The sequence below is a fragment of the Dromiciops gliroides genome, chromosome 3 (assembly GCF_019393635.1).
Source record: "Dromiciops gliroides isolate mDroGli1 chromosome 3, mDroGli1.pri, whole genome shotgun sequence".
Lineage (NCBI taxonomy): Eukaryota > Metazoa > Chordata > Mammalia > Microbiotheria > Microbiotheriidae > Dromiciops > Dromiciops gliroides.
The window spans coordinates 661,726,385-661,753,401 of record NC_057863.1 but is presented as its reverse complement, the minus strand read 5'-3'; the positions used below and the strand labels follow the sequence as shown (position 1 = coordinate 661,753,401).

General features: G+C 44.6%; 1 protein-coding gene across 3 annotated transcripts in view; it reads left to right on the top strand.

Moving 5' to 3' along the window:
• Positions 1-9,553: 9,553 nt before the first annotated feature.
• Positions 9,554-27,017, top strand: part of LOC122747017 (E3 SUMO-protein ligase KIAA1586-like) — a 58,361-nt gene continuing 40,897 nt past the window's right edge. For 2 of the 3 annotated variants that reach the window (XM_043993212.1, XM_043993213.1), the window contains exons 1-3: positions 9,554-9,682; positions 19,840-19,924; positions 26,365-26,491. In XM_043993212.1, the coding sequence (XP_043849147.1) occupies positions 9,636-9,682; positions 19,840-19,924; positions 26,365-26,491 (259 nt within the window). In that variant the 5' untranslated portion in view covers positions 9,554-9,635. Of the gene's footprint in view, positions 9,683-19,839; positions 19,925-26,364; positions 26,535-27,017 lie in introns of those variants that run through there. The other variant, XM_043993214.1, reaches the window with a different exon arrangement.

Below are 27,017 nucleotides of genomic sequence, written 5' to 3'. Positions count from 1 at the left end.
AATATATTATCTTTTTCCCCTGGGGATAATATCATTTCCATAAGATCAGTAATATCAATCCAAGTGGGCTGATATCCTCTGAAAATTGTTCTAAATTGGCTGATAACTGTTGTGGGATTCTCATCAGTTTTAGGAATATCTCATTTCCATGAATTCAAATCTTTGGGCCCAAAAGGTGTGTATTGTCTGAGCTTTACTAGAGTACCCTTTCCAGTCATGGGTGAAGATCTCTTGAAGGGGAAGAATTTGGGGCTTTTTTTGTCTCCTCCAAAGGTGAATTTTCTGTAGAGGAAATAGAAGTTGGACTATTTGACATTCCCTCCTGAGAAACAGGCTCAGTTTCAAACTCGGACATGGATGCCCCTTCTCTTACATCCCCTTGTATCAGTTTTCTGCTCGCTTTACTCCAGACTTTCCAATAAAGCAAATGCTTAGGTGGCCAGTGGTATAGGATTCCTTGTAAATGACTCAATGTTTGAGGATTAAATGACCCATGTTCAGGCCATTCTTCCTCTAATACACTATGCCATATAAAACACAACCTGATAAGATTTCCCCTGGTCATATCTGATTTCACTGTAAGTTTTTCCTCATTCCAATCGATGAATAGCTTTCCTAATGAGGAGTCCTGGGGTATGCTATTTCTAATCCTCTCCTTGATATTCAAAACTTTCCTTACCACATAAAAAAAGGTAAAAATAAAAATAGGAATAGAAGATTCAAATTCAAACAGACCAAGTGTAAACATGATCTTAACCTCAACTTATCTGATTAACCAGACCAAAGTACTTAGGAGGTTGAAGAAACCCATTTGAAAACTGAAAGCAACAGAAATATGGCAGTAGGAGAAAATTTCTTACTCAGTGTGAAGATCAGAAGATTGAGGGGTTCAGCTACTCCTGGCTGGCTCGCCAAAACTGTGACTGGTAAAACTAAATGTGTGTGGTCACCTGTCCCCAGTGTGGGTAAAGCTAACTAGGACAACAGTTTAACAGTTTAGGTATTAAACATTTATTAAAATATATTAGAGGTTAACAAAGAGAGAACAAGTGTCTCTGAAAGAACAGGAAAATCTCACTACCCTCCAGGAGCAATCAGAGCTCCACCTCTCACAAGGTTCCAACCATCAACTAACAAAGCCAACAGCCTTCTACACTGCTTCAAGCTGATTGATTGAGAGTGGTCTCATGTTGATGTGAAGTAACTATAGGACACTGAACCTTAGAAAGGTCAACCCATGCTCTCACAGTAGGGGGCCTCTGTTAATAATAATCTCACAGTGAGGTAGAATTTTTTTTTCATATGACTATAGGTAGTTTTGATTATTTCATCTGAAAACTTCATGTCTTTTGATCATCTATCAATTAGGGAATGGCTCTTACTTTAACAAATTTGACTCAGTTCTCTATGTGTTTGAGAACTGAAACCTGTCAGACAAACTTGCTTCAAATTTTTTTCACAGTTAGTATTGCTAACTGTATTTCCCTCCATCCTATTCCCTCCCCATGATATTTTTTTAAAGTTTTTTATTGTTTTTGCAGGGCAATGGGGGTTAAGCGACTTGCCCAGGGTCACACAGCTAGTAAGTGTCAAGTGTCTGAGGCTGGATTTGAACTCAGGTACTCCTGAATCCAGGGCCAATGCTCTAGCCACTGCACCACCTAGCTGCCCCCCTTCCCCATGACATTTACTCTATTTTCTATCTTCTTTCCCCCTATTGTTCCTCAATAGTATTTTGCTTCTGACTGCCTCCTGCCCCAATCTGCCCTCCCTTCTTTCACTGCCCCCCATCCCGCTTATCCCCTTCCCCTCCTACTTTCCTGCAGTGTAAGATAGATTACTATACCCAATTGAGTGTGTATGTTATTCCTTCTTTGAGCCAAATCTGATGAGAGTAATGTTCCCTCACTCCAAAGCACCTCCCCCTTCTTCCCCTCTATTGTATAAGCTTTTTCTTCCTTCTTTTATTTGAGATACTTTATCCCATTCCACCTCTCCCTTTCCCTTTCTCCCAGTGCATTCCTCTCTCACCCCTTAATTTTATTTTTTTAAAGATATCATCCCTTTATATTCAACTCACACCTGTACCCTCTGTCTAAATATATTCCACATAGCCTAATAATGGGAAAGTTCTTATGAGTTACAAGTATCATCTTCCCCTGTAGTAATGTAAACAGTTTAACCATTTAATATCCCTTATTTCTTTTTCCTGTTTACTTTTTTATGCTTTTGTAGAGTCTTGTATTTAAAACTCAAATTTTCTATTCAACTCAGGTCTTTTCATCAAGAATGCCTGAAAGTCCTCTCTTTCATTGAATTCCCATGTTTTCCCCTGAAGAAGTATACTCAGTTTTGCTGGGTAGGCCACTTTCGGTTGTAATCCCAGTTCCTTTACCCTCCAGAATAGCATATTCCAAGCCCTCTGAACCTTTAATGTAGAAGCTTGTCTTATCTTGACTGTGGCTATACAATACTTGTATTGTTTCTTTCTGGCTTTCATGCTTTTCTGAAATCATCCTGCTTGTCATTTCTTATAGCACAATTATATTCCATCACCATCATATACCCCAGTTTCTTTAGCCATTCCCCAACTGATGGGCATTCCTTTGATTTCCAATTCTTAGCCATCACAAAAAGAGCTGCTAGAAATATTTTTGTACAAATAGGTCTTTTTCTCTTTTGGGGGACTGACATGGTAATTTTGAGAGGAAAAAGACTTAAGGATAACCACTATGGTACATTAGTATTCTAACTACTGGGAAATGACACTTTCTGGCTTTAGTAATGGTTGTATTCATGACTGCAACTCCATTTTCCAGAAGGTGCTCTTCCCATGTAGCTCTTGTGTATCCAACAAAAATCTGTATCAGGTGGTCAAATAGTAGTATAGTTAAAGGGTGCAAAATGGAGAATAAAGTATACAATTAAAAATATATGGAAATTTTACTTAACTGAAGTCTATTACAATTCTTATACCTAAAATCTGTATATTTTTTTATACATAATCTGTTATACTCAACATCTTTGCAAATTCAATGGTCTGAACCAAAGTACTAAAACTTCTCTCTAATACAAAATCATCAATTCCTTTTCTGTAACTATAGAAGGGCCTTACTAAAAATATTTTACACTAGAAACAATTAAGTATATATACATACAAAATTGTATTATTTTCTTAAAAGAGGAAAACACTCGTTTATGACACATCAGGACAACAAACATTTTTTAAAATAGCAGACTTGGAAAAAATATATAGGAAAGTCCCTGGTGTCCATTAGCTGCCCTACCCCTAACTTCCTTCTTCAACTGATAAGGAAAAGAAAAGCAATTGCATTAAATGGTCTCAACTTATCTGTCTCCATTTAAAGAAGAAAAAATGTTCCTTCAGCATTGCAATTCACCAGTACAGAATTTTGGCATATAACAGGACATCACTAGAAATTCCTGTTCATGAGAGCTATATCATGATTTTATTGTATATTGTATGTAGAAATGTGAAATTTACATTCTGAGAGGTATACAATTTTTATGCATTGATTAAATTTTTTTTAAATGTGCGCCTAAGCACAAAACTTTGAGTCACCTGTGTGATATCTGTAGTGGACACTAAAATGCTGTATTATCTGAGAATGTACTACATATACAGGTATGCCACAATTTCCTTAGACATGTTTTTGAGAACTCTCATTGTTTGATTTGGTTATTGGCAAAGTTATTTAAACTTGTATTAAGATCAATTTTGTAGGAAATTTTCCAGCTGAGGAGACTTTCTAGATGATCATCAGTCTCTGAAATACTTGAGAGACTTTTTTACAACCACACCTGAGATCATGCCCAGGATCCAGAACCAGAATCCAGAGCTATACCCAGAGGACATCCCAAGAATCATCTGAGAAAAGACTTCCAAACACTGAAATGGACATTTTCCTGTTTTCCTTTTCCCATTGCAGACAGTATTTGTAATGTCCACCTACTAAAGGGGAGTGCCCCCTTTAGTTTTTGTCAATGCATCAATCAATTTCTTTTCTCTTTTCTCATTCCCTTTACATTGTTAGTTATAATTATCTGTAAAGTGATTGCTTCATTTAAAGAAACTACTGTTTCCTACTGTTAATGAAGCACATAGGGGGATTATGAGAATATTATTACCAGGGGTCCCCCGCTGTGAGAGCATGGGTTGATTTTTCTAAGCTTCAGTGTCCCACATCAACATGAGACTACACTCAACCAATCAGCTTGAAGGAATGTGGAAGGCTGTTGGTTTTGTCAGTTGGTGGTTGGAACCTCTTGAGAGCTCTGATCGCTCCTGGAGGGTTGTAAGGTTTTCCTATTCTTTCAGAGACACTTGTTCTCTCTTTGTTAACCTCTAATATATTTTAATAAATGTTTAATACCTAAACTGTTAAACTGTTGTCCTAGTTAGCTTTCCCCACACTGGGGACAGGTGACTGCACACATTTTTTTCCCCCCGGCATATCACTATTGATTGGAGAGATGCAGGTCAAAACAATTCTGGGTACTACCTTGTTCCTATTGGATTGGATAATAGGATAGCAGAGGAAAATGACAAATGTTGTGGGGGATATGGGAAAAATGAGATATTAATACACTCTTGGTAAAGTTGTAAATTGATTCAAACGTTATGTAGAGCAATTTGGAACTATGGCCAAAGGGCTATAAAACCTTGCATCCTCTCTGACTTAGTAATACCACTAATAGGTTGGGATCCAAAAAAGAGATTAAAAAACCCCAAAAAGTTGAATTCAAAATTGAGGAGATGCCTATCAATTGGGGAATAGCTGAACAAATTGTGGGATGAGATTATGATGGAACACTATTGTGCTATAAGAAATGATGAGCAGGATGCTATCAGAAAAACCTGGAAAGACTTACATGAGCTGATGCAAAGTGAAATGTACTATATACAAAATAACAGCAAAATTGTAAGATTACATGCTGTAAATGACTTAGTTATTTTCAGCAATACAATGATCCAAGATAACTCTGAAGGACTTAAGAAAAATGCAGTCCATCTACAGAGAAAGAACTGATGGTGTCTGAATACAGATTGAAGCATAATTTTTTAAGTTCCTTTTTCTGAAGTTTTTTTTTTTGTATGGTTTATTCATATGTTTTCTTTCACAATCTGATTAATGTGGAAATGTTTTGCATGATTACAGATGTATAACTTAAAAAAAAAAAAGAAATGACAAACAGGATGATTTCAGAAAGGCCTGGAAAGACTTGTATGAACTGATGTTTAGTGAAGTAAGCATAACCAGGAGAACATTGTGCACAGTAACAGCAATATTACTTGATGAAGAACTGTGAATGACTTAACTATTCTCAGTAATACAAAGATCCAAGACAATCCTAAAGAACTAATGATGAAGTATACTTTCCACCTCCAAAGAAAGTACTGATATTGACTGAACACAGATTGAAGCATGCTGTTTTTCATTTTCTTTCATTTTTTTATTCAATTTCTTATACAAAATGACTGACATAGTAATGTTTTACATAATTGCACATGTATAACCTATATCTGATTGTTTACTACCTCAGGGAAGAGAAAGGAGAGGGAGGAAAGGAGGAATAGAATCTGGAACTCAAAACTTTAAATTAAAACATTTATTATTGTTTTTAAAAAGTTTTACAGTGAAAAAAAATACCACATCAGCTTGGGGGTTAAGGGGAGCAAGAAATGAGATTATCATAGTCTGGATATCTGTAAATGACCACAAAATATAGATATATTGTCAATAGCCAAACTAGATAATAACCCTAAATAATATAGTAGTAAAAGTGAATTAAGATAGTAAAAACCTTAATTTCTTAATAATGTACTATATTAACGTTTGGGACAATTCAGTAAAACTGTAGTTTTATTAATATCATTGTTTTATAATAAGTATTTTTTTTGCAGGGCAATGAGGGTTAAGTGACTTGCCCAGGGTCACACAGCTAGTAAGTATCAAATGTCTAAGGCTGGATTTGAACTCAGGTCCTCCTGAATCCAGGGCTAGTGCTTATCCACTGTACCACTTAGATGCCCCTATAATGAGTATTTTTTAATAAAGATTAAACATTTTTTTCTACAATGCAAAAAGTTTCTAATAAGGTATGGCAACACATAAAAAGGAGCTGAAAATGGGGGAAGGTACCAGAGTTGGGGCAAGGTGGGAAAGTTTTCTGGGGAGTCAAGAGACCCCAGGACTGATACTTGGAGCAGGAACATCTAGAAGGATGCTGGAAAAGAATATGTCAGCACCTGCATCATCTCCTCAGATCTATCCCCCCTTGATCTTCCACTTGATAACTTTCTGGTCATCAGGCCTGGCAATATCCATGTTCAGCTCAAGCCCATCAATATACTTCTTAGTCAAACAGACAACACTCAGGAGGTGGAGCTAAAATGGCAGAGGAAAGACATTAAACGTGTAGGGCCCCTGATACAAGAACCCCAAAAATAGCAATGAAAGAACCCTTGGAACAGAAAAACACAAAAATATGGGCTGAGAGTTTTCTCCAGCTATAGATAGATTTCTGGGGGCCATGCTGGGCCATGAATAAAGCCTAACCCCACCGAGGTCTTTCAGGCATTTGTGATGAAAAGACCTGAACTGAATAGAAAATTTGACTTTGAAATACAAAACCCTGGAGAAGCCTAAAAAGGTAAACAGGAAAAAGACTTCATGAGGGATATTAAAAGATCAAACTGTTTACATTCCTACATGGGAAGATAATATTTTGAACTCATAAGAACTATCTCAGTAAGGAATTCACAGAGGACACAGGTCTGAACTGAATATGAAGGGATGATATCTGTAAAGCATTTATGTTTTGTTCTTTGTGAGGCAGACAGGATGGGGTATCTTATGTCTGGGGCCAGATTTGGGCCTGGGGCCTCCTGGGTCCAGGGCTGGTGCTTTGTCCATTGTGCCACCTAACTAACCCATGATGACATCTTTAAAATAGGGTTGAGGTGTAGGAGGAATAGACTGGGGAAGGGGGAAAGGGAGAGATGGTCTGGGGAGAGGTAGTTTGCATGAAGGAAACAAGAAAAAAACTTATGGAGGGGAGGAGAAGAGGGGGAAGGAGTTGGGGAGGGAGTGAACCTTAATATCATCAGAATTGGCTCAAAGAAGGACTAACATACATACTCAAGTAGGTATAGTAATATATTTTTGCCCTGAGGGAGGGGAGGGAAATGGGAGGGGGAGAAGGAAAGGAGGAAAGGGCAGATTGGGGGAGAGAGCAGTAAAAAGCAAAACACTTTCAAGGAAGATGAAGATGTTCTGCATTACTGTACTAGTATGACATATTGAATTGCTTGATCTCATAGGGAGGGTTGAGGAGGGAGGGAGGAAGAAAAATTTAGAACAAAGAATTAGGTCAAAGACCTTAAGCTCACCAGAGTGGGCTCATGGAGAGAATAACATTCACACTCAGTTGGGAGGAGTAATCTATGTAACCCTGTAGGAAAGTAGGAGGGGAAGAGGAGAAGGAAGGGTGAAAAAAGGAGTGCAGAGCAGGGGAGAGGATAGTCAGAAGTAAAACACTTTTGAGGAGGAATAGGTAAAAAGAAGATAGAGTAAATGTCATGGGAAGGGAGTGGGATGGAAGGAAATAGTTATGATGATTGATTATGATGGCAAAAGGCATGGTACCTACTTTTCTGGGCTTTTATGAAGAAAATTCTCTGTCAAGCTTAACGTACTAAATACAGGTTATAATGAACAGGGTACTATGAGAAAAACCTGGAAAGACCTACATGAACTGAAGCAGAGTGAAATGTACTATATACAAAATAACAGCAATAGTGGGGGATGATCTGCTGGGAAGCATGTGGTTATTTCAGCAAGGCAATGATCCAATATAACCCTGAAGGACTTATGAAGATTGCAGCCCATTGGCAGAGAAAGAACTGATAGTATCTGAAAACAGACGGAAACACATTTTTTAAAATATTTTTTTCTTTTCCTCTTTGACAATTCCTTAATCTGAAGTTTTGGGGGGTTTTGACTGTTTTCTCTCACAACTAGCTAATATGGGAATTTTTCCATGACTACTCATGTATAACTTGTTTTGAATTGCTTGAGTTCTTGTGGGTGGGGGGTGGGAATGGAGGGAGGAAGAGCAGTTGGAACACAAAGCTTAAAAAAATTGATGTTAAAATTTGTTTTTACATATATTTTGGGAAATAAAATTCTATTCAAAGCAAAAAAAAAAGTAATAATAGACAACACTCTCCAAAGGAGACTTCGAGAACTTGAGTTATGAATCTTGGGTATATGCACATGCTGAATTGTAGGATCTGTTTCAAACTCCTTGCCATCTTTATGATGAGATCCCTTGGGCTGGGTTCTGTGTGTCTGTGGCCTTCGGTGCTCCAGTTGTTACTTTAAGTCTAGGAGGAATATCTGCCCTAAGTGGCCACTCCAGTGTTTCCTCTGAATTCTCCTTGGAACTGTGGTCTTTACCAAGTCTGAAAAGTCACAGAGTCCTCACCACTGCTTCATCTATGTTGGTCCACCACAAGTGGACCCCAGCCTCAGGGGGTAAGGCATAGCAGATTTCATAAACCACATGACCTCTGACCCTCTCTCCACCACTTCTGTCCCTTGCTTCCTGGAGGAAGCTCGGGGACCTTTCCTTGGCCCGGTGGTATCTGCCAACTTGATCAGTCATGTGCCCACTGAAACCTCCAAGTACAAAGGCTGGTCGGTACAATGAGCACCTCGAGAATGGAGAGAACAGCCGTCAATCAAGTCACCGAGCATTTAGTAAGCACCTACTGTATGTAGGGCCTGGATAGGTTGACACACCGAGTGAAGCGAACCTCAAAAGAGAACAGGTTCCCGAGAAAGGGTGTGAGAGTTTCCGGGTAAAGTGCAGCCTCTGGGCAGGAGACCTGCGAGGGGCGGGGCAGCGAGGCGATCTGGGTTTCTGATTGGTGGGTTGGGGGGGGGGTGGCGGCTGGTGGACGCTGATTGGCCGTATGATCACGCCCCCTCCCGACTCTTGGGTGCAGGTGCACGTGTAGTCTATGTACCATTCGCTGTTGGGGGGGGGGGGTGCGGGTCGGCGTCGAGTTAGGAGCGGGGAGCCAAACGGAGAGTCGGGACCGGGGGCTCTGGGAGGTGGGGGCGGGTGGGCAAGGATGCGCAGGCGGGAGCCAGGAGCGCAGCGAGACGGGGTAAGAACTCCGGCGGACAGACCGAGCACGAGCACAGGCTGCACAGTCCCACCAGGGGACTCTTGCGGGAACGAGGCTGAGCATGCCCAGTAGCTGAATAAGCCAACAGTGATCACCCGGGTCTCCTGGGGAGGGGAGAAGTAAGCCTGAGCATGCGCACTGGCAGGACAGCCCGGCCTGGGTGCGGCGTGGGCGGGAACATTTTTGGGGGAACGAGGCTGAGCATGCGCGCTGGCTGGAACAATTCAACAGCGATCCTAATGAGGGACTCTAGGCAGCCATAGGACAGGGAGGGGACGAGGGTGGGGGACGGGGCGGGGGGGGGGGTGGACTGGTGGCGAACCTGAGCATGCGCGACGCTGGACCTTGACCTTGTGGGCGGACCGGGGGGAAAGGAAGCTAGAAGTACGGGGGGCATCCGAGAGGGAGGCCCGGGATGGAGCACCCAGAGGGGGCACCGAGGCTGCAGTGCGGAGGCGGGAGGTGAGCGGAGCCAGGGCGGTCGGAACTAAACCCGTGCTGGGGGGAGGAAGGCGAGCTCGAGCCGGTGCCCCCTCCCCACCCCCGTGACCTTGGGTTCGGTTTGTGCGGACCCGCCCGTGCTCCTGCCGTCTCCCCGAATAGAGCGGCCGCCCCGGGAGGGCCGACTCGGGACTCCGGGGGCGAGGGCAGTGCATCTGCACCCCGATAACCACGGGGCTGTCCCGGGTTCGAGGCTGGGCAGAGAGAGGAAAGCGAGGCCAGAGCGGGGGGCATGGGGGACTGGGGGGTGCGGGGAGGCAGGAGGAGCCCACCGGGGTGTCTCCGTGCGCCCCTTGACGTTGGGTGATTGCTGCGGCACGGTCGGCCTCTGCTCCGGGGAGGACGGGCGGGCACCGAGGCGGAGTCTGGGGGGGTGGGGTACGTTTGGGAATAACCACCGCGAGAAGCCCCGCGCGTGGCCCTGCACCCACTCCTCCGTCAGGCCCCGGCTCTGTGGGCTGTGTCTCCAGAGTCCCGGCCCCCTCATGGGCACGGCCGGTCCTCACAATAGTCGAGAGATAGGAAGAGACCCCCGCCCCGAGCTGCCCTGGATGAGTTCAGCTCGCCGAGCCCGAGTCTTGACCACCGTTAGGAACGTGATCTCTGTCTCTGTCCAGAGTACTTACGAGAGCAGGCAGACAGGGAGGCACGGCTGGAAAGGGCAGAAGTTACCTTGATTTCCAAGGAAGGGCAGAGTCCTCAAACTGTAGAACAGTGAACTTGACTTGCATTCTAGGCAGAATCCTCGAACAGTAAGATTAAAGGAGTGATGAGTGAACGTCTCAAAAAAAAGTGGCAATTACTGTATATGCCTTGTTTTCGGGGCAAAGATACTTGGAGTGGTTTACCTTTCCTTCGCTAGTCTGAGGCCGGATTTGAACTCAGAAAGAAAGATGTCTTCCTGGCTCCTTGCTTGGCACTCCAGCCACTGGGCCACCGAGCTGCTTCACTGCTTCACCTTGAATGTTACACACACACACACACACACACACACACACACACACACACACACACACGCACACGCACACGCACGCACACACACACACACGAATGTGAGCTGTTTGGTATTTTTACCTTTCCATGTAGCTCCAGCACTTAGGACAATTCCTGGCAGAAAGTTAAGGACCTAAAAATGCCTGTTGATTGACGAACTGAAACACCTGGCATTGCTTCTCAAGAAGAGGTTAACTGTCAGGCTGAGTTCACTTGTTTGGTTTTGTTTGTTTGTTTTTTTGTTTTTGCCTGCTTAGTCAGCTAGTAGTTTTCCTAGATCTTAGCATTTGACAGTATCTCATGCTCTTCTTCCAGAAAACAAAAAATAGATAGAGGTGTATGATAGACACGTATAATTTTGTGACATTGAAACTGGTTGACTGACTGAACATAAAGAATAGCTATCTATACCCTGTTGTCAGCATAAAGTGAAGACTTTTGGAGAACCCCAGGAATCCACATGGCTATTTCTCTCTCTCTCTTTTTTTTTTTTTAAGTGAGGCAATTGGGGTTAATTGACTTGCCCAGGGTCACACAGCTAGTAAGTGTTAAATGTCTGAGGCCGGATTTGAACTCAGGTACTCCTGACTCCAGGGCCGGTGCTCTATCCACTGCGCCACCTAGCTGCCCCTAGTTCTCTTTCTCTTTGTAACCCTAGCACCTAGCACAATACCTGACAGGTGGGAAGCACTAAGTAAAGACTTGTGCTTTGATTCATCCTGTGCCATAAGTACTTGAATCCAGAATTTGAGAAAAGAAAGCCGTGTTGTGTAATAGACCAAAGCTTCTTACACTTTGGGTCACAACCCCATAGGGGGTCAAATAACTGAATGTGGAGGTTTCGAAACATTTGGCAGCATTAAAAGATTATGTATACCTATTTAAATACCTATATAAGGGGGTGGCTAGGTGGTACAGTGGATAAAGCACTGGCCCTGGATTCAGGAGTACCTGAGTTCAAATCCGGCCTCAGACACTTGATACTTACTAGCTGTGTGACTCTGGGCAAGTCATTTAACCCCCATTGCCCTGCCCCCCCCCCAAAAAAAAAAACACCCTATATACCCAAGGTTGGGTAAAAATTTCATGGGCAAAAAGGGGCCACAAGTGGACAAAGTTTAAGAAGTCCTGGAATCGGGAAGACCTGGGTTCAAGTTTTGCCTCTAACTAAATAGTAAATAGGGCAGCTTAGAGTCAGGAAGATTCATCTTCCTGGGTTCAAATCTAGCCTTAGACACATAGTAGCTGTTTGACCTGAGGCATATCACTTCACCCTGTTTGCCTCAGTTTCCTCATGTGTAAAATGAGCTGGAGAAGGAAATAGCAAACCACTCCAGTGTCTTTGCCAAGGAGACCCCAAAAGGGGTCAAGAATAGTCAGACACAACTGAAATGCCTGAACAACAAAATACTAAATACTAACAGTAATAATAATAAATTGTGTTATATTATGTGACATGTCTTAATATTAAATTGATAACCTTCTTTTCCTAGCCCTAGTTATTTGTATCATTACTATTACAAAGAGGCAGCATTTCTATTTAAGGGTTACAAATACATCATTTGAACTTCACAACAACCCTTTGATGTAAGTGCTATTATTATCTCCATCTAAAAGAAGAGTAAATTGAGGCAAATGATGAAGTGACTGAGTGCTGAGGCTGGATTTGCTGGATTTGAAGGCAGGGCTTACTGACATGCTCCCCAATATTCCTGCTTCGTACTAGCTTTCGTGTTTGGCGCTGTTTTCTAAAAAGAGGAGTCAGAGGGGAGGTGCAGACCTGCATTGGTGGAGGGCATTTCCACACCTGGGATATTCCTATGCCAATGAAATTCAAGTACAGTCTCTATGCCCTAATATGAGGAAGGCATATGTGACATGCTTGTCAAACATTCAGGTGACAAAAAGCAGACTCAGCTCTCCCCCTTTCCCTTGAAATCTGCTCTGCCAACGAGGCTTCAGTAGAATCTCAGGCAACTAATGCCCAGGAGGAGTGGGGTCCCCTGCTCCTCCCCCTGTAAAAAGGATGGGAGCCACACCCACTTTATGTGGGTTTGTGGGCAGGAGGGGATGGCATGAAGGGTTTCCAACCTCTTTGTTTGTTTGGGTTTTTTGGGTTTTTTTTTGGTGAGGCAATTGGGGTTAAGTGACTTGCCCAGGGTCACACAGCTAGTAAGTGTTAAGTGTCTGAGACCAGATTTGAACTCAGGTCCTCCTGACTCCAGGGCCGGTGCTCTATCCACTGCGCAACCAGCTGCCCCGGTTTCCAACCTCTTAAGCCCTGGAGTTCTGGGATCCTCCTCTTGGCTCCTCTTCCCTCCCAAGCTTTGTTTTCTGGGATACTGAGTGATCCTCACAGGGGAACAGAGAGAAGGAGGGACTAGCTCCTGGTGTGACAAGGTGAAGCAGTTTCCTTTCTTTCCCGTCCTGCCAGCCCTAGAGTTGATAGAAATTCTCCTTTCCTTTAGCAATGCCTCTTCCATAGAGAAGCCCCAAGCTCCTTTTGTCCTAAGAAACAGAAGCCCATCCCATTCTGTCCCCCTGAATATTCCCTACATCCCAGGTGAACTGTGAGGCTGGAATCCCCTCTTGCTCCCTGAAATCTCTCCTGTTAGGCTCTTTCTCATGATTGGGATGGGCCTTTCTCTGCCCACCTAGATCAATCCAGCAATCCCCACCCCTTCTCCCTGACTTCTATCTGTGGTATTGAAGCTGTGTCCTCCCATATCTTCCTGACTCTACTTCCTGACCCTGCATGCCCACACTTGCCAAATTCATCTTCTGAACGTACCTCCATTATTGGGCATTTCAAACCACCCCGAGAATGACCACACTGACCCTCTCCCAATCAGAAAGCTCTGCTCTGTCTCACCCCACTATTCCCCCAACACTGTCCTCCCTCCCTGACGCAGTGCAATGAGCTGGCATGAACTCAGCAGAGCTGCTTCAGCCCCTGTGTGACCCTGAGCTAGTCCCTTGTCCGATCTGAGCCTTGCTTTCCTCAGCTCTAAATGAGTTGTTGCTTTTGATTCCTCTGAACTATGTTCCCCTGAGGGAGGTCACTGGATGTCTTAGGGATGATCACCATAAAGATGATTCTTCCCCACTTGTCTTAGCTAAGTCTTCGCCCAGAAGTCTTTGGCTGGGCCAGCTGACAGGCCCCCATCCTTCTTAGGTCATTTCTCCTGTGGAGACCCTAGGTGAGGCCCATACTTGACAGACACTCTGAGAACTAACATTTATTAACTGGGGGATGAAGGCCAACATCTTGCAGCCACTGGGCCCTCTGCTTCATCTTTTCTCAAGCTCTGCCAACATATTTCCACAGTTATTGAGATCCTCCAGATCGAGCAACGCTTCCTGGCATCTCCATCTTCTCCAGATGCCGCTGAGAAGTGGCAGGTTCCCCTGAGATAAGGGGGGCACAGACTCCAGCTGGAAAGATCTTGGTGAGCAGATGCAGGCTGTCTGTCCTTGGATCTGCTAGCATCCTCTGCCACACAGGGGCAATTCTGAAAAGGATTGGCTTCCTGACAAACAGCCCTGGGGATCTCCTACTTGTAGCATATTGGATTGGTGCCCTTTGGTTCTCTCGTTCCTTGTCTGGCAGTCGACACATCTACACCTTCCCTACCTTCTGTCCAACTCCTGTGAGTGAAGCCTCCAGATTGGGTGACTCCATGGTGAGAGTGCTGACCCAGAGTTCCCTTTTTAAAATTTCTTACACAAATTTTCCTTTTTTTAAATATCGATTTAAATGTCAACAGACCTGAATAGTTCAAGATGCAAAGAATAATGAAAAAAGAGATGGCATGTGAAAGCATGAAACTCATTTACATACAATTGGATCGTTTTGTTTCTCTTTTTATATAATTCACATTGAGTATGTCAGCTCCATCCGTGTTATGCAGATATGCAGCCTCGATCATCTTTCTGCCTTCTTACAGAGATTCACTAACACTTTTCTCTCTTTTCCTTCATTTTCAGTGTTACCATCAGTATTCTTCTACTTTTACCCCAATAAAGAAAAGCTATTTGGTGTCTGTCTCACCTCTGTCAGCTCTCCTGGTGCTCTTCTGATGCCCGGCTCCTGGGGCCCTGCCCCACCCTGGCCCACCGCCTTGGTCCTTGTGGCTGTAGCAGCTAGGATGGTTCCACCTCTGCCCCCTTTCCCAGGAGCTCCTCTTGTCCACCGTGGGTGCTCAGGGGTGATCTCTTGCTTCGTCTCCGTGACTCATCCTTCAAAGGATGTTCCCAAGCCATTCAGCATCATTGTCTTTGTCACTAACGTTTCCTGAAATGGCCTCACTCTGCAGCATTTCACTCATGTATCGGCAGTTTGCCTTCTGTCCCTTCCAGGGCTGGCTGGGGGCCCCTGGAAGGACTGGTTGAGGCCCCTACTGCTCATTTTGACAGTCTGATGGTATCCACTCTTTGCCCTTCGCAGCCTCTTTGACCACCGGCCTCATGGCCAAGGTCTGGGGAACTTGTCTTCTTCCTCTTGGAAGGTACTGAGAAACTCTCCCAACTGACTCTGTGGTCTTAGCAAGCCTGCTACATTGACAGCGTGGAGTCAGAGGACCTGGGTTCAAATCCCACCACTAATACTTCTCCTTGATCTGGGGCATCACAACCTCCTTGGGCCTCAGTTTCCTGCTCTGTAAAATCAAACGGGGATGACAAAGATGAAAGTAGACTGTAAAAGTGACAAGGAGCCAGGCTGTGAAGGGCTTTTAATGTCAGAAAGAGGATTTCCCATTTGATCCTGGAACTCATAAGGAGACACTAGATTTTATTGAATAGGTGTGAGGTGGGAATGACTCAGTCAGATCCGTACTTCAGGAAGAACAATGTGTAAGCGGAGCAGAGGATGTCCTGAAGTGGGAGAGACTGGAGGCTGGGAGACCAAAAGACAGGCCTTGCACCATATTGACTGGGGAGCTGAGAGGGAGCAAGGAGTCAAGGATGACAGCTAGGTTGGGTGCCTGGTGACCAGGAGAATCACAGTACTCTCAAGAAGTTAGGAGGAGAGGGGCAGCTAGGGGGCACAGTGGGTAGAGCACCGGCCCTGGAGTCAGGAGAACCTGAGTTCAAATCTGGCCTCAGACACTTGACACTTACTAGTTGTGTGACCCTGGGCAAGTCACTTAACCCCAATTGCCTCACCAAAAAAAAAAAAAAAAGAAGAAGAAGTTAGGAGGAGTGGTTGGGGTGGGGGGGGGGAGATAACAAGTTCAGTTTTAGGCATGTTGAGTTGATAATGTACAAGAGATAGCCAATCTGAAGTGTTTAAAAGGGAGTTGGAGATATGAGACCAGAGGTCAGGAGAGAATTTCAGGCTGGCCAAATAGGTCTGAGAAGTATCTGTCTAGAGGTGACAGTTGAATCCATGGGAACCAATGAGATCCCTAAGTAAAATAGGATAGAGAAGAAATCCAGGACAGACCCTTGGGGGACACCAGTGGTTGGCAGGTGAGAACCTGGATGAATACTCAGCTAAGGAGATAGGGAGAACAGTCAGATGGGCAGGAGGGAAACCAGTAGTGAGAGGCATCATGAAAACCTAGAGAGACAAGGATGCCCATCAGTGTCAAAGGGTGCAGAGCACTGAGGAGAATGAGGGTTAAACAAAGGCCATTGGATTTGGTAGCTTAGAAATCATTGGTAACTTTGGAGAGAGCAGTTTGGGTGGAATGATTGAGTAGAGAGTGAAGAAGTGTGAGAGGAGGAGTGGAGGCCCCTAAGAGTTTGGGGACGATAGCTGGCAGCTGGCAGGGATGGTTTGAGGATTTTTTGAGGATAAGAAAGATAGCCCTTCAGACAGCACATGGCTCTTAGGTCCCCCTTGAGTCCTATCAGTTCCAGGCTAAACATGTCCAGCTCTTTCACCCTCTCTTACTGTGACGTGTGTTCAGGACCCTGGTTTCCCTCTGGACACTGTCCAGTTCAGATTGGACCCAGTATTCCTGATGAGATCTGAGAGACAGCAGGGATATCACTTCCCTATTGCTAGACCCTCTCTTCCCTCTGCATACTGCCCAAGAAGCCCCAGGGGACTTTGATGGCCCTAGCACAGTGCTGAGTCCTGCTGTCTGTCTTCTCCTCGGGAAGCTGGGTTGTTTCCATACCCAAAGGCAAGACTTGACATCTGTACTTGTCAAATTTCATCTTGTTCCTGTATGAGGTCTTCTTCCCAGCTTTTCATCGTGCCCATTTTTGATGGGCAGGCCATCATCACCATACAAATAACTTCTAAAACAGCCCCGGGGCTAGCACAGATCCCTAAAACCCTCCACTGGAGACCTCCTGCCATGTCAACATTGAGCCATGAACAGCCACTCTTTGAGTCTGGCCTTTTGTCTCTTCCACATCATGCCATCTTCTGTACAGGAGCAATACCAGCTGTTTTATCAAATCCCTGATTCAAACCTAATTAAACTATGCCCACAGCATTCCCTGAGTCTACTAATTTTGTAAGTGTCAAAAAAGCGTGACCTGCCCTTGTTCCCAAGGGCCAGGCTGATTCTTTGAAATCATTGTTTTCCTTGCTAGATTTTCACCAACCATTTCCCTAAATGATCCTTTTTCAGTAATGGCCCAGGGATTGAAGTCAAGCTCACTGCCTTTAGTTTGAAGATTTTGTTCTTGTTTCTTATTTTGAAAATGGGGACAACACTTGGCCATCTCTGGTCTTGAGGACCCTCTCCCATTATCCATGGTCTCTCAGACATCCCTGATGGTAGCTCTTTGCAGCCAGATGTGTTGGTTTTTCAGCACCCCAGAATATAGTTAATCTGGGCCAAATCGTTTGAATTCATTAAGAGCTGCCAAAGAAATAATATTAATGCTATATGCCTTCCTTCTAGGAATTGTCTCCAATTTATCCTCTAGGTAGTTTTTACTTAAGTGTTTGTTGCCTCCCCCATTAGAGGCCAGGGACTGTCTTTTGCCCCTTTCTGTATGCTCAGTACTTTGCACAGTGCTTGGATCATTGACATCAATGTTACTGCTCTGCAGCACCCTCCTGCCGGCCTGTACTCTGGCTATTTCTGTGCTCCTGGATTAGAATAGACAATCGAAGCTTCGGGGACATCTCCTTGTCTGCCTCTTTTTTGGCACCAGCAGCCTTTGACTTGCCTACAGTGACCCAGGCTGGCACTGGAGGTACTTTCTGTTGGGGGCAAGGGGAGCCTGGCCCCAGATTGAAGGTTCCCACCAAGGGCACCTTGCTTCAGCTGTAAAATGGGAATCGTGACAGCCTCTCCCTCCCAGGGATCAAATCAGACCCTATTTATAAAGTGCTTAACACAGTGCCTGGCTCAGTCAGTGCTGTGAAAATGCCTATTCCCTTCCTCTCCCCTGCCCCCAGGGCCAAGCCCTAAAAGACAAAGGTGAAAGGTGTGAGAGGGCAGCACTTCTGCAGAACCCACTCCCAGAGTAGACAGGCTGAGCTGTCACTAGAGCTCCAGGACAAGTCAATAGAAAGCCCTCTGCTTGGCACCAAAAGCCTTCCCAGCCTGGCCCCTTCTGACTTTCCATTGTTCCTCCTCCAGTCTGCTCACTCTTCTCCCTCTCTTCCCTTGTCCCTTTTCTAGCCATTCCTCCTCCCTGCCACTGCTTCCCTACCCACCCACCCCCACTTCCCTCCTTCCAAACTCAGTCCAACTCCCTTTCCTCCTCCTCTGCTAGCACACCCCTCCCCAAGATTCCCTTCCATTGATCGGGCCCATCTCAAGTACGGAGCTGGTTCTTTGATTGTGGCCTCCCTCATTAGGACGTGAGCCCACTGAGGGCAGGGACTGGCTTCTTCCTTTCTTTGCCTCCCCAGGGTTAAGCACAATTCCTGGCACATGACAGGCTCATGCGGGGACGCTGAGCTCTCATGGCCCCCCAGCCACCATTAAACAGGAGGCCCTCAGATACGGATCTCAGCACCTGCGTTGAACCCGTGGTGGCTCCAACTGCTCCAGCTGCTGTGTCACTCTCACCCACAAGAATGCCGTGCTACTTGCCACCATTGTCTCATCGTGCATTACTGTCCGGAATGGCGCAGTTGGAGCTTAAACAGAACATGGGCTTTTCTCTTTAGCCTCACTACTTTCCATGTCATTCTTCTGGTCTGTTGAGATCTTCTAGGACTGAGATTCTGTCTTCCAGCTGCATTGTCCCAGCTACATTCTTGCAATAAACTGGCAGATGTTCTTTGTTCAGAAATAATGATGGAAATGAACGGCATGGGCCCAAGGACAGATCCTTTGGACACATGCCTAGAACATTCAACCAGTCACTCAACTAACAATAATTAAGCACTTATTCTATGCCATGTTAAATGATCAGAATCCAAAGACAAAAGGAGCTCACACTCCTTCAAAGGAAAATTTGCCTTGTAAACTGGCAGTGACCCCTTTTTTTTTTTTGCAGGGCAATGAGGGTTAAGTGACTTGCCCAGGGTCACACAGCTAGTAAGTGTCAAGTGTCTGAGGCTGGATTTAAACCCAGGTACTCCTGAATCCAGGGCCAGTGCTTTATCCACTGCACCACCTAGCTGCCCCCAGTGACCCCTTTGAGAGTGCAAGTATTCTAGATTCCAGCTAGCTCCTCCCTAGCCCATGCTGTGAGGATGTAACTGGAAGATTTCAGGTGCAGGAAGAGGCGTGAATCCAAGTCCAGGAAGTGATAACCTAAGTAGGAGGAAGGGATGCCACTCCTTTTAGGGTAGGGCAGGAAGACAAGAAGGGAATGCAAGAAAAGACACAGAAGGAAGCTGAGGCAGTTCACACTGGCTGGTGTAAGCCTTGATCTCAGAGTCATCTTGTAAAATAGGTTAGCAGTAGGCATTTTGGCTTAAATCTTTTGAAGGATATGACAAAAAACCAACAGGTGAGGCAGAAAAAGGGGCACGTGGATTTGTAACAGCCCCAGTCAAGTCACAGTTTTATGATATTCTTCAGAAACACTTGGCAGCCCAGGGAGAGATGGGCAGAGCTGATAGAGGAGCGACAGGGATCATATGGTCGATGTGGCAGGAGGGTTCAGCAGCTGTGCAATCTAGGGTATTGCTGAGGACCTGATTGGGGAGCTTCAGTGTCCACCTGCTGTCCCTCACAACTGTTCTTGTTTCACAGCCTGGACTTCTCAAGACCGTGCCCTTCCCAGGGCAGGAGCAGAACGGAAGGAATGACTTCTGGCCTGCTGACTGCCAGGCTCCAGGTGAGTTCTTGTTTCCTTTCCCAAATATCTCATTTGCCTTCTCTTAAGCAGCCTTATCTCAGCCAGCTTCTGTCGACACATTGGGGCATTCCCTCTGTCATTCTGGTGGGTATACGAAGCCCACAGGACTTTGGAGTCATGATTCCTTCTCCTCAGGCCTCTGCAGCTCATTGTTTGAATTCCCATGTCAGACTTTACATTTAGCCTAATAAAATTTCATCCTAGTATAATCAGGATCTCTTTGAATCCTGACTGACATCCAGTCTGGTGACTGATTGATCATCCTTGGATTGTTTTCTTGGGGCTCATTTTCAGGGGTGATTTTCAGATATGAATTTAATCAGTAGTGACCGTGGTATCACCGTGGTAAAGTCTAGCACAAGGCAAAGCCTAGAGTAAGCAGGATTTACAGGCTCCTAATGTATAGCCTTGAAAGGAACCTCCGGGGTGCACCTCACCCAGCTCAGACCAGGAAAGGTCTTGCCTTACATATTGAACCAGCCTCCACTTGAGGACCTTCAGTGAAGGGGAACCCTCTGCCTCCTGAGACTTCTGGAGGCCTCTGGTTGTTAAGGGAGCTTTTCCTGACATCAGAAATCAGTTTTCCTCTTAGTGACTTGGACACGTTTAATCCCACTTCCATGTGACAACCCTTCAAGTACTTGAACATGGCTGCCATGCCCTCCCAGAGTCTTCTCTTCACCAGATACATATCCTCATTCCTTTCAAAGGATCATTATGCACCATAGATTCGAGGTCCTTCTGCATCCTGGTTCCCTTCCTCTGGACAAACTACAGTTTGTCATTATCTCATGACTGAACACTACACTCCATGATCTGTGGTCTACTCAGGGAGGATACAAAGGGACCATCACCCCCTTATTCCTGGACAGGGGGCCTCTCCATGCATTCCAAGGGGGCACTGGCTTTGGAGGCTGCCAGATCACCCTGCTGCTGACCCCTGAGCTGGAGGCCTCCAAAGTCCCCAAGACTTTATCCCCTAAAGTGGCAGGTGCTTCTTTAATGCTCACTGACTGCTCCCGTGAGAGGGTTCCAGGTTGTTCGTTTGGCCGTAGCATTCAGGGAGTTGTATGGTTTTTCTTTTTTTCAAACAAGCATTTATTATCACTCCCTCCAACTTCTTACCCCAATTGAAGAATTAAAAAGAAAACCCTTGTAATAAATGCGCATAATCCAACAAAACAAACCCTACTACGGGCCTGGACCAAGAGTAAATGTCTCAGGACCTCTGCAGTAGCGGGCAGATAGTGTGCTTCCTCCTCAGTCTGGAACCATGGCTTCCCATGGTCCTGCCTGATCAGAGATCTGAAGTCCTTCCAAGTTGTTTCCCCTCATAATGTTGTTGTCATTTCAGAAATCATTCTCTTAGTTCACTTCACTCTGCAGCACTTTGTAGAAGGCTGCCCTGTCTCCCCTAAAATGCCCATTTTGTCATTTTCATATGACCCCCAGATCCATTATATTCATGTTCTGTCATTTGTTTTGCCATTCGCCAACAAGAAAGCACCTCTTTCTTTCCAGTTTTGGGCTACTAAAGAAATGGCTGCTACAAGTATTTCTGTGCATCTAGTATGCCTCTCCCTCCAAAAAAATGCTAGATGATGGGGAAAAATATATTGAATTTTAAAAAGAAAACTGCTTGTTCACACTCTACAATCATTGACTTTGGTGATTCTCTCTCTCTCTCTCTCTCTCTCTCTCTTTTGGTGAGGCAATTGGGGTTCAGTGACTTGCCCAGGGTCACACAGCTAGTGTCAAGTGTCTGAGGCCGTATTTGAACTCAGGTCCTCCTGAATCCAGGGTCAATGCTTTATCCACTGCACCACCTAGCTGTCCCACAACTTTGGTGAGTCTTAAATGATCTCTCCCTACCTATTTTTCAGGTCCTTGTTTTTGATGGTAGGTACCTTACCTTTTCTTCTATTTTATTTTCCAGTCTTTTGACTCAGTCCTCATACTTCTCATTGCCTCATGAAGTCCTTCAGTTCAGTTCCCTGGGGGGAGGGCTGTCCACCTTCTTTTCCATGCCTTTTATTCTCCTTTCCATTTTTTTCTCCCAAACTCTCATTTCATTTATGATTACATTTTTTATCCTTGGCTTAATTTCTTCCATCTACTCCAGGAGTCCCTACGGCCACATCATTTTTTTTCTCTTCTTGTAGTTGTAGTGGGCCCTTCCCTTCTGTGATTACTTCTCATCCATCTCAGCCTCTAATATTTCATTGTGTCAGGTATGTTCTCTTGATTACTAAGCAGCCTCCATTCTGGGGTTGGAACTTGTGTTGGGAAGGCTCTGTTTAATCCTGTCTCCCCAGTAGTCTGGATGCCACTGCTGCTGCCAATCTTGAGGGGATGACTGGTATTAGGCCCTACCCTCCATCTCAAATCCCTTGTTTCCATCTTGATCTCCTAATGGTCCCCTGTGCGCTCAGACCTCAGATGACCCCATTCTCTTTACAAGACCCTCTATGAGCTCCTAATGGCCCCCAGTCACTTTGTAGAGTGCCCCCATGGTGAGCCTGCTGTATCTCCTGTTGTGGCTCAGAGGAGTGTACAGCCAGGTCTGGTCTCCATCAATATTTACATAGAGGGGCCAGAATCCAGCTTCAGGTTCTGAATTATTGCAGCTGCTGTGCACAGTCCTGACTGGCCTTGGCCAGTTTGCCCTGGTTCCTGGCCAGGTTAGCTCTCTGGTTCAATACCATACCCTCCCTCCCCAGCCCCATCCTCTTCTGGCCTTCTTTTGATGCACTGCTCTTCTAGATGCAGGATTTTCTGTAGATTCTTTCCAGATTTCTTTATCCCTTTTTCTTGAGCGACTTTCTGATACTTTTGGAGGCTTTTTATGGAAGAGTTTGGCTTCTCTGTCACCTCTGACATCTTTATCTTTACCATAAGCTCAACAACTACACCCTTACCAGTCATTGTGAGGTATACCAACCTCTTCTCTAGCCAGAGGTCTGTCTTCCCTTTTAGCCAGGGTCCCATTCTCCTAGAGAGCTGATAATTGTCCAAATCTGTTTCCATCGTCTCCATCCCTGGCTTTTAGTGGGCAGGAGTGAGGAGAACTACACCTGTGTCCATACTGTCTTCAGGTCCCTGCTCTAGACTTAGCTGTCTCCTGCCCCATTTTTGAGTCTCCTTCTGGGGTATCCCTTGTGCCCATGTGAGTCACTAGGGATGGAGGGTGGTCATCCCTAGAGTTCTCTGTTGTGCGTTTGATGCTTGCCCCAAGAAGACTTCATTTTTCAGTGATCCGGCTGCCTCTAAGCAGTGAGTTCACACCCACACCCTACATTGCTTCTCGTCTTCAACACTCTGTAGATGATCTTTCCCTCAAGAGCCATATCAGGAGGAGCTCATTTTCTCATTTCCAGGTGTTTCTCACTTCATCTTTCTCCTTCCCCTCCTCTTCTGTGGGACATCCCCTATTCTCCACTTTCCTGACCAGGGTTAGGTGTCCCCATGACCACTTCAGGTCCTCTTTTCCCCTTTGATGCCATTCCTTTCAGGGACATTTCTCTGTCCCTGTGGCATAGTATCTGGAGAGAGATTTCTCAAGATCTTTCATCTTCTCCTGTAGGAGAGAGATACCAGCCCCACTCTTGGAACATAGATGGTATGCATTTGGCTGTGTCAGAAATACCAACATGATCAATTCAATTCAAGTCAGTACAATATTTCCCCCCTGCTCCCCTTCCTGTTGGAAATACATGTCATCCTAGATTTGGATGTTCCTGTGAAGGTTTGCATATCACCTCTGAAGCATCTCCTGCTCAGGAGCTTGGTAGTCTTTTATAAAAAGAGCTTACTGTCTTTTATAAAAAATTAACTGATGACCATTTCTATTGAATTTTATTTTTCCCTCTGAGTTACATGTAAAAACAAATTTTAACATCAATTTTTAAAACTTTCTGTTCCAAATTCTCTTCCTCCCTTCCTCCTCACCCCCTCTTAAGAACTCAAGCAATTTAATATGTTATACATGTGTAGTCATACAAAACATTTCCACATTAGTCAGGTTGTGAAAGAAAACAGACAAAAAAACTTTAGAAAAAGAAACTAACAAAAAAATTATACTTCAATTTGTATTCAGATACCATCAGTTCTTTCTCTGTAGATGGACTGCATTTTTCATAAGTCCTTCAGAGTTGTCTTGGATCATTGCATTGCTGAAAATAACCAGGTCAGTCACAGCAGATCATCTTACAATATTGCTGTTATTTTATATACAGTACATTTCACTTTGAATCAGCTCATTTATGTCTTTTCAGGTTTTTTTTCTTGGGGGGGGCAATGAGGGTTAAGTGACTTGCCCAGGGTCACACAGCAAGTAAGTATCAAATATCTGAGGCTGAATTTGAACTCTGGTCCTCCTGAATCCAGAACCAGGGCTTTATCTACTGCACTACCTAGCTGCCCCTCCAGGTTTTTCTGATAGCATCTTGCTCATCATTTCTTATAGCACAATAGTGTTCCATCCTAATCTCATCCCACAATTTGTTCAGCTATTCCCTAATTGATGGACATCACCCCAATTTCAAATTCAACTTTTTTAAAATCTCTTTTAGGATGCCAACCTAGTCGTGGTATTACTAGGTCAAAGAATGTGCATGGTTTTATAGCCCTTTGGCCATAGTTCCAGATTGCTCTACACAATGTTTGAATCAGTTTACAACTTTACCAAGAGTGTATTAATGTCTCATTTTCCCCATATCCTTACAACATTTGTCATTTTCCTCTGCTGTCCTATTATCCAATCCAATAGGTATGGGGTAGTACCCAGAATTGTTTTGACCTGAATCTCTCCAATCAATAGTGAGTTAGAGCATTTTTTTCATATTTGTATAGGTGGTTTTGATTATTTCATCTAAAAACTTCATGTCTTTTGATCATTTATCAATTGGTGAATGGCTCTTATTTTAACAAATTTGACTCAGTTCTCTATGTGTTTGAGAACTGAGGCCTATCAGACAAACTTGCTTCAAATTTTTTTCACAGTTGCTATTGCTAACTGTATTTCCTTCCATCCTATTCCCTCCCCATGACATTTACTCTATTTTCTATCTTCTTTCTCCCCATCCCTCCTCAATAGTGTTTTGCTTCTGACTGCCTCCTCCCCCAATCTGCCCTGCCTTCCCCCTATCCCCTTCCCCTCCTACTTTCCTGCAGGGTAAGATGGATTACTATACCCAATTGAGTGTGTATGTTATTCCCTCTTTGAGCTAATTCTGATGAGAGTAAGGCTCACTCACTCGCCCATACCTCCCCCATCTTCCCCTCTACTCCATAAGCTTTTTCTTGCTTCTTTTATGTGAGATATTTTACCCCATTTCCCTTTTTCCCAGTGCATTCCTCTCACCCCTTAATTTTTGTCAATGATATCATCCCTTCATATTCAACTCACACTTGTGCCCTCTTTTTAAATATACTCCATCCAGCTGCCCTAATAATGAGAAAGTTCTTATTAATTATAAATATCATCATCTTATGTAGAAATGTAAACAGTTTAACCTTTTAATATCCCTTATGATTTCTTTTTCCTGTTTACTTTTTTATGCTTCTGTAGAGTCTTGTATTTGAAAGTCAAATTTTCTATTCAGCCCAGGTCTTTTCATCACGAATACCTGAACATCCTCTCTTTCATTGAATTCTCATTTTTTCCCCTGAAAGATTATTCTCATTTTTGCTGGGTAGGTGATTTTTTGTTTTGGTTTGGTTTGGTTTTGGGGGGGGGACAGGGGGGTTGCGGGGCAATGAGGGTTAAGTGACTTGCCCAGGGTCACACAGCTAGTAAGTGTCAAGTGTCTGAGGCCGGATTTGAACTCAGGTTCTCCTGACTCCAGGGCCAGTGCTTTATCCACTGCACCACCTAGCTGTCCCTGGGTAGGTGATTCTTGGTTGTAATCCCAGTTCCTTTGCCCTATGGAATATCATATTCCAAACCCTCTGATCCTTTAATGTAGAAGCTGCTAGATTTTGTGTTATCCTGACCGTGGCTCCAGCTTTACTGTCTGTGCCTCTTCTTAACTTGAAGGCCAGCTTCCCTCTCCCATTATAGACTACCATTTGGTTTCACCAATTTGTTTCACTTGCCCTTTATTTATTTTCCTTTTCTTCTATACCCCGCCCCCTATTAATTATATTCTTCTTTTCCTTCTTTTGCTGTTCCTCTCTTCAGGTCCTTATCTCCAAATCAGTTTCACAATTGCCTTCATAGCCTATCCAAGTCTTCTTCTCTTCTCCTGCTTCTTCTCCCATAACCCTCTACTGTAAAAGTCAATAGTCAAACAGTCAGCATGTAATACTCAAAGCTAGCAATGTTTTAACCCCCTCTTTATATGACCTGCCAACTCCACGTGTCTCCCTTGGACTGCAAAAAACTGTCCCCAGCTGAGCAGGAATGTTTGATGTTTCAGCATCCGGTGACATTCAGCGATGTGGCTGTGCACTTCTCATTGGAGGAGTGGAGACACCTGAGCCCTGCCCAGAGGGACCTGTACAGGGACGTGATGCTGGAGAACTATGAGAACCTGGTCTCTGTGGGTAAATACAGCTGTCCCCTGTGACTCGCCATCTGTCTACTGTGGTGTGTTTACATTCTCCCTTCTATGCACCCCTGGGGGGGTCTAAAGGACTGCCCTGAGTTTTTGCTTAGAGTCCGGCAATCTTCACCAGCACTATAACTGGGGCAGGAGGGACAGGCGGTCTAAAACCCATCCAAGCCTTTAGATGAAATGTTTCTGTTCCCCTTTATATAGTGGAAATCCCATAGCATTTCCGCACTGGCCCTGAGGCCCTAGCTTTTGTCAAGTGAGAGGAAAAACTCTTCTTTGAGTGAAAGGTTCTTGGTAAAGCCACATGAAAAGATGCCCAGAGACATGAAAAGATCCTGCTCTCTTAGTAGGCCTTGGCTCAAATCTGAGTCCAGTCAGATTAGTGATCTGCTCATGGATGAAAGAATAGCCTTCAGAGGTCTTTTCTCCCATCCTTCTTAGCATCCCTTTTTCCCTGAAGAAGAAAAGGCTAAGGCTGAGCTCTGAGATGGCATTCGGTCCCCAATCCTTTCCCA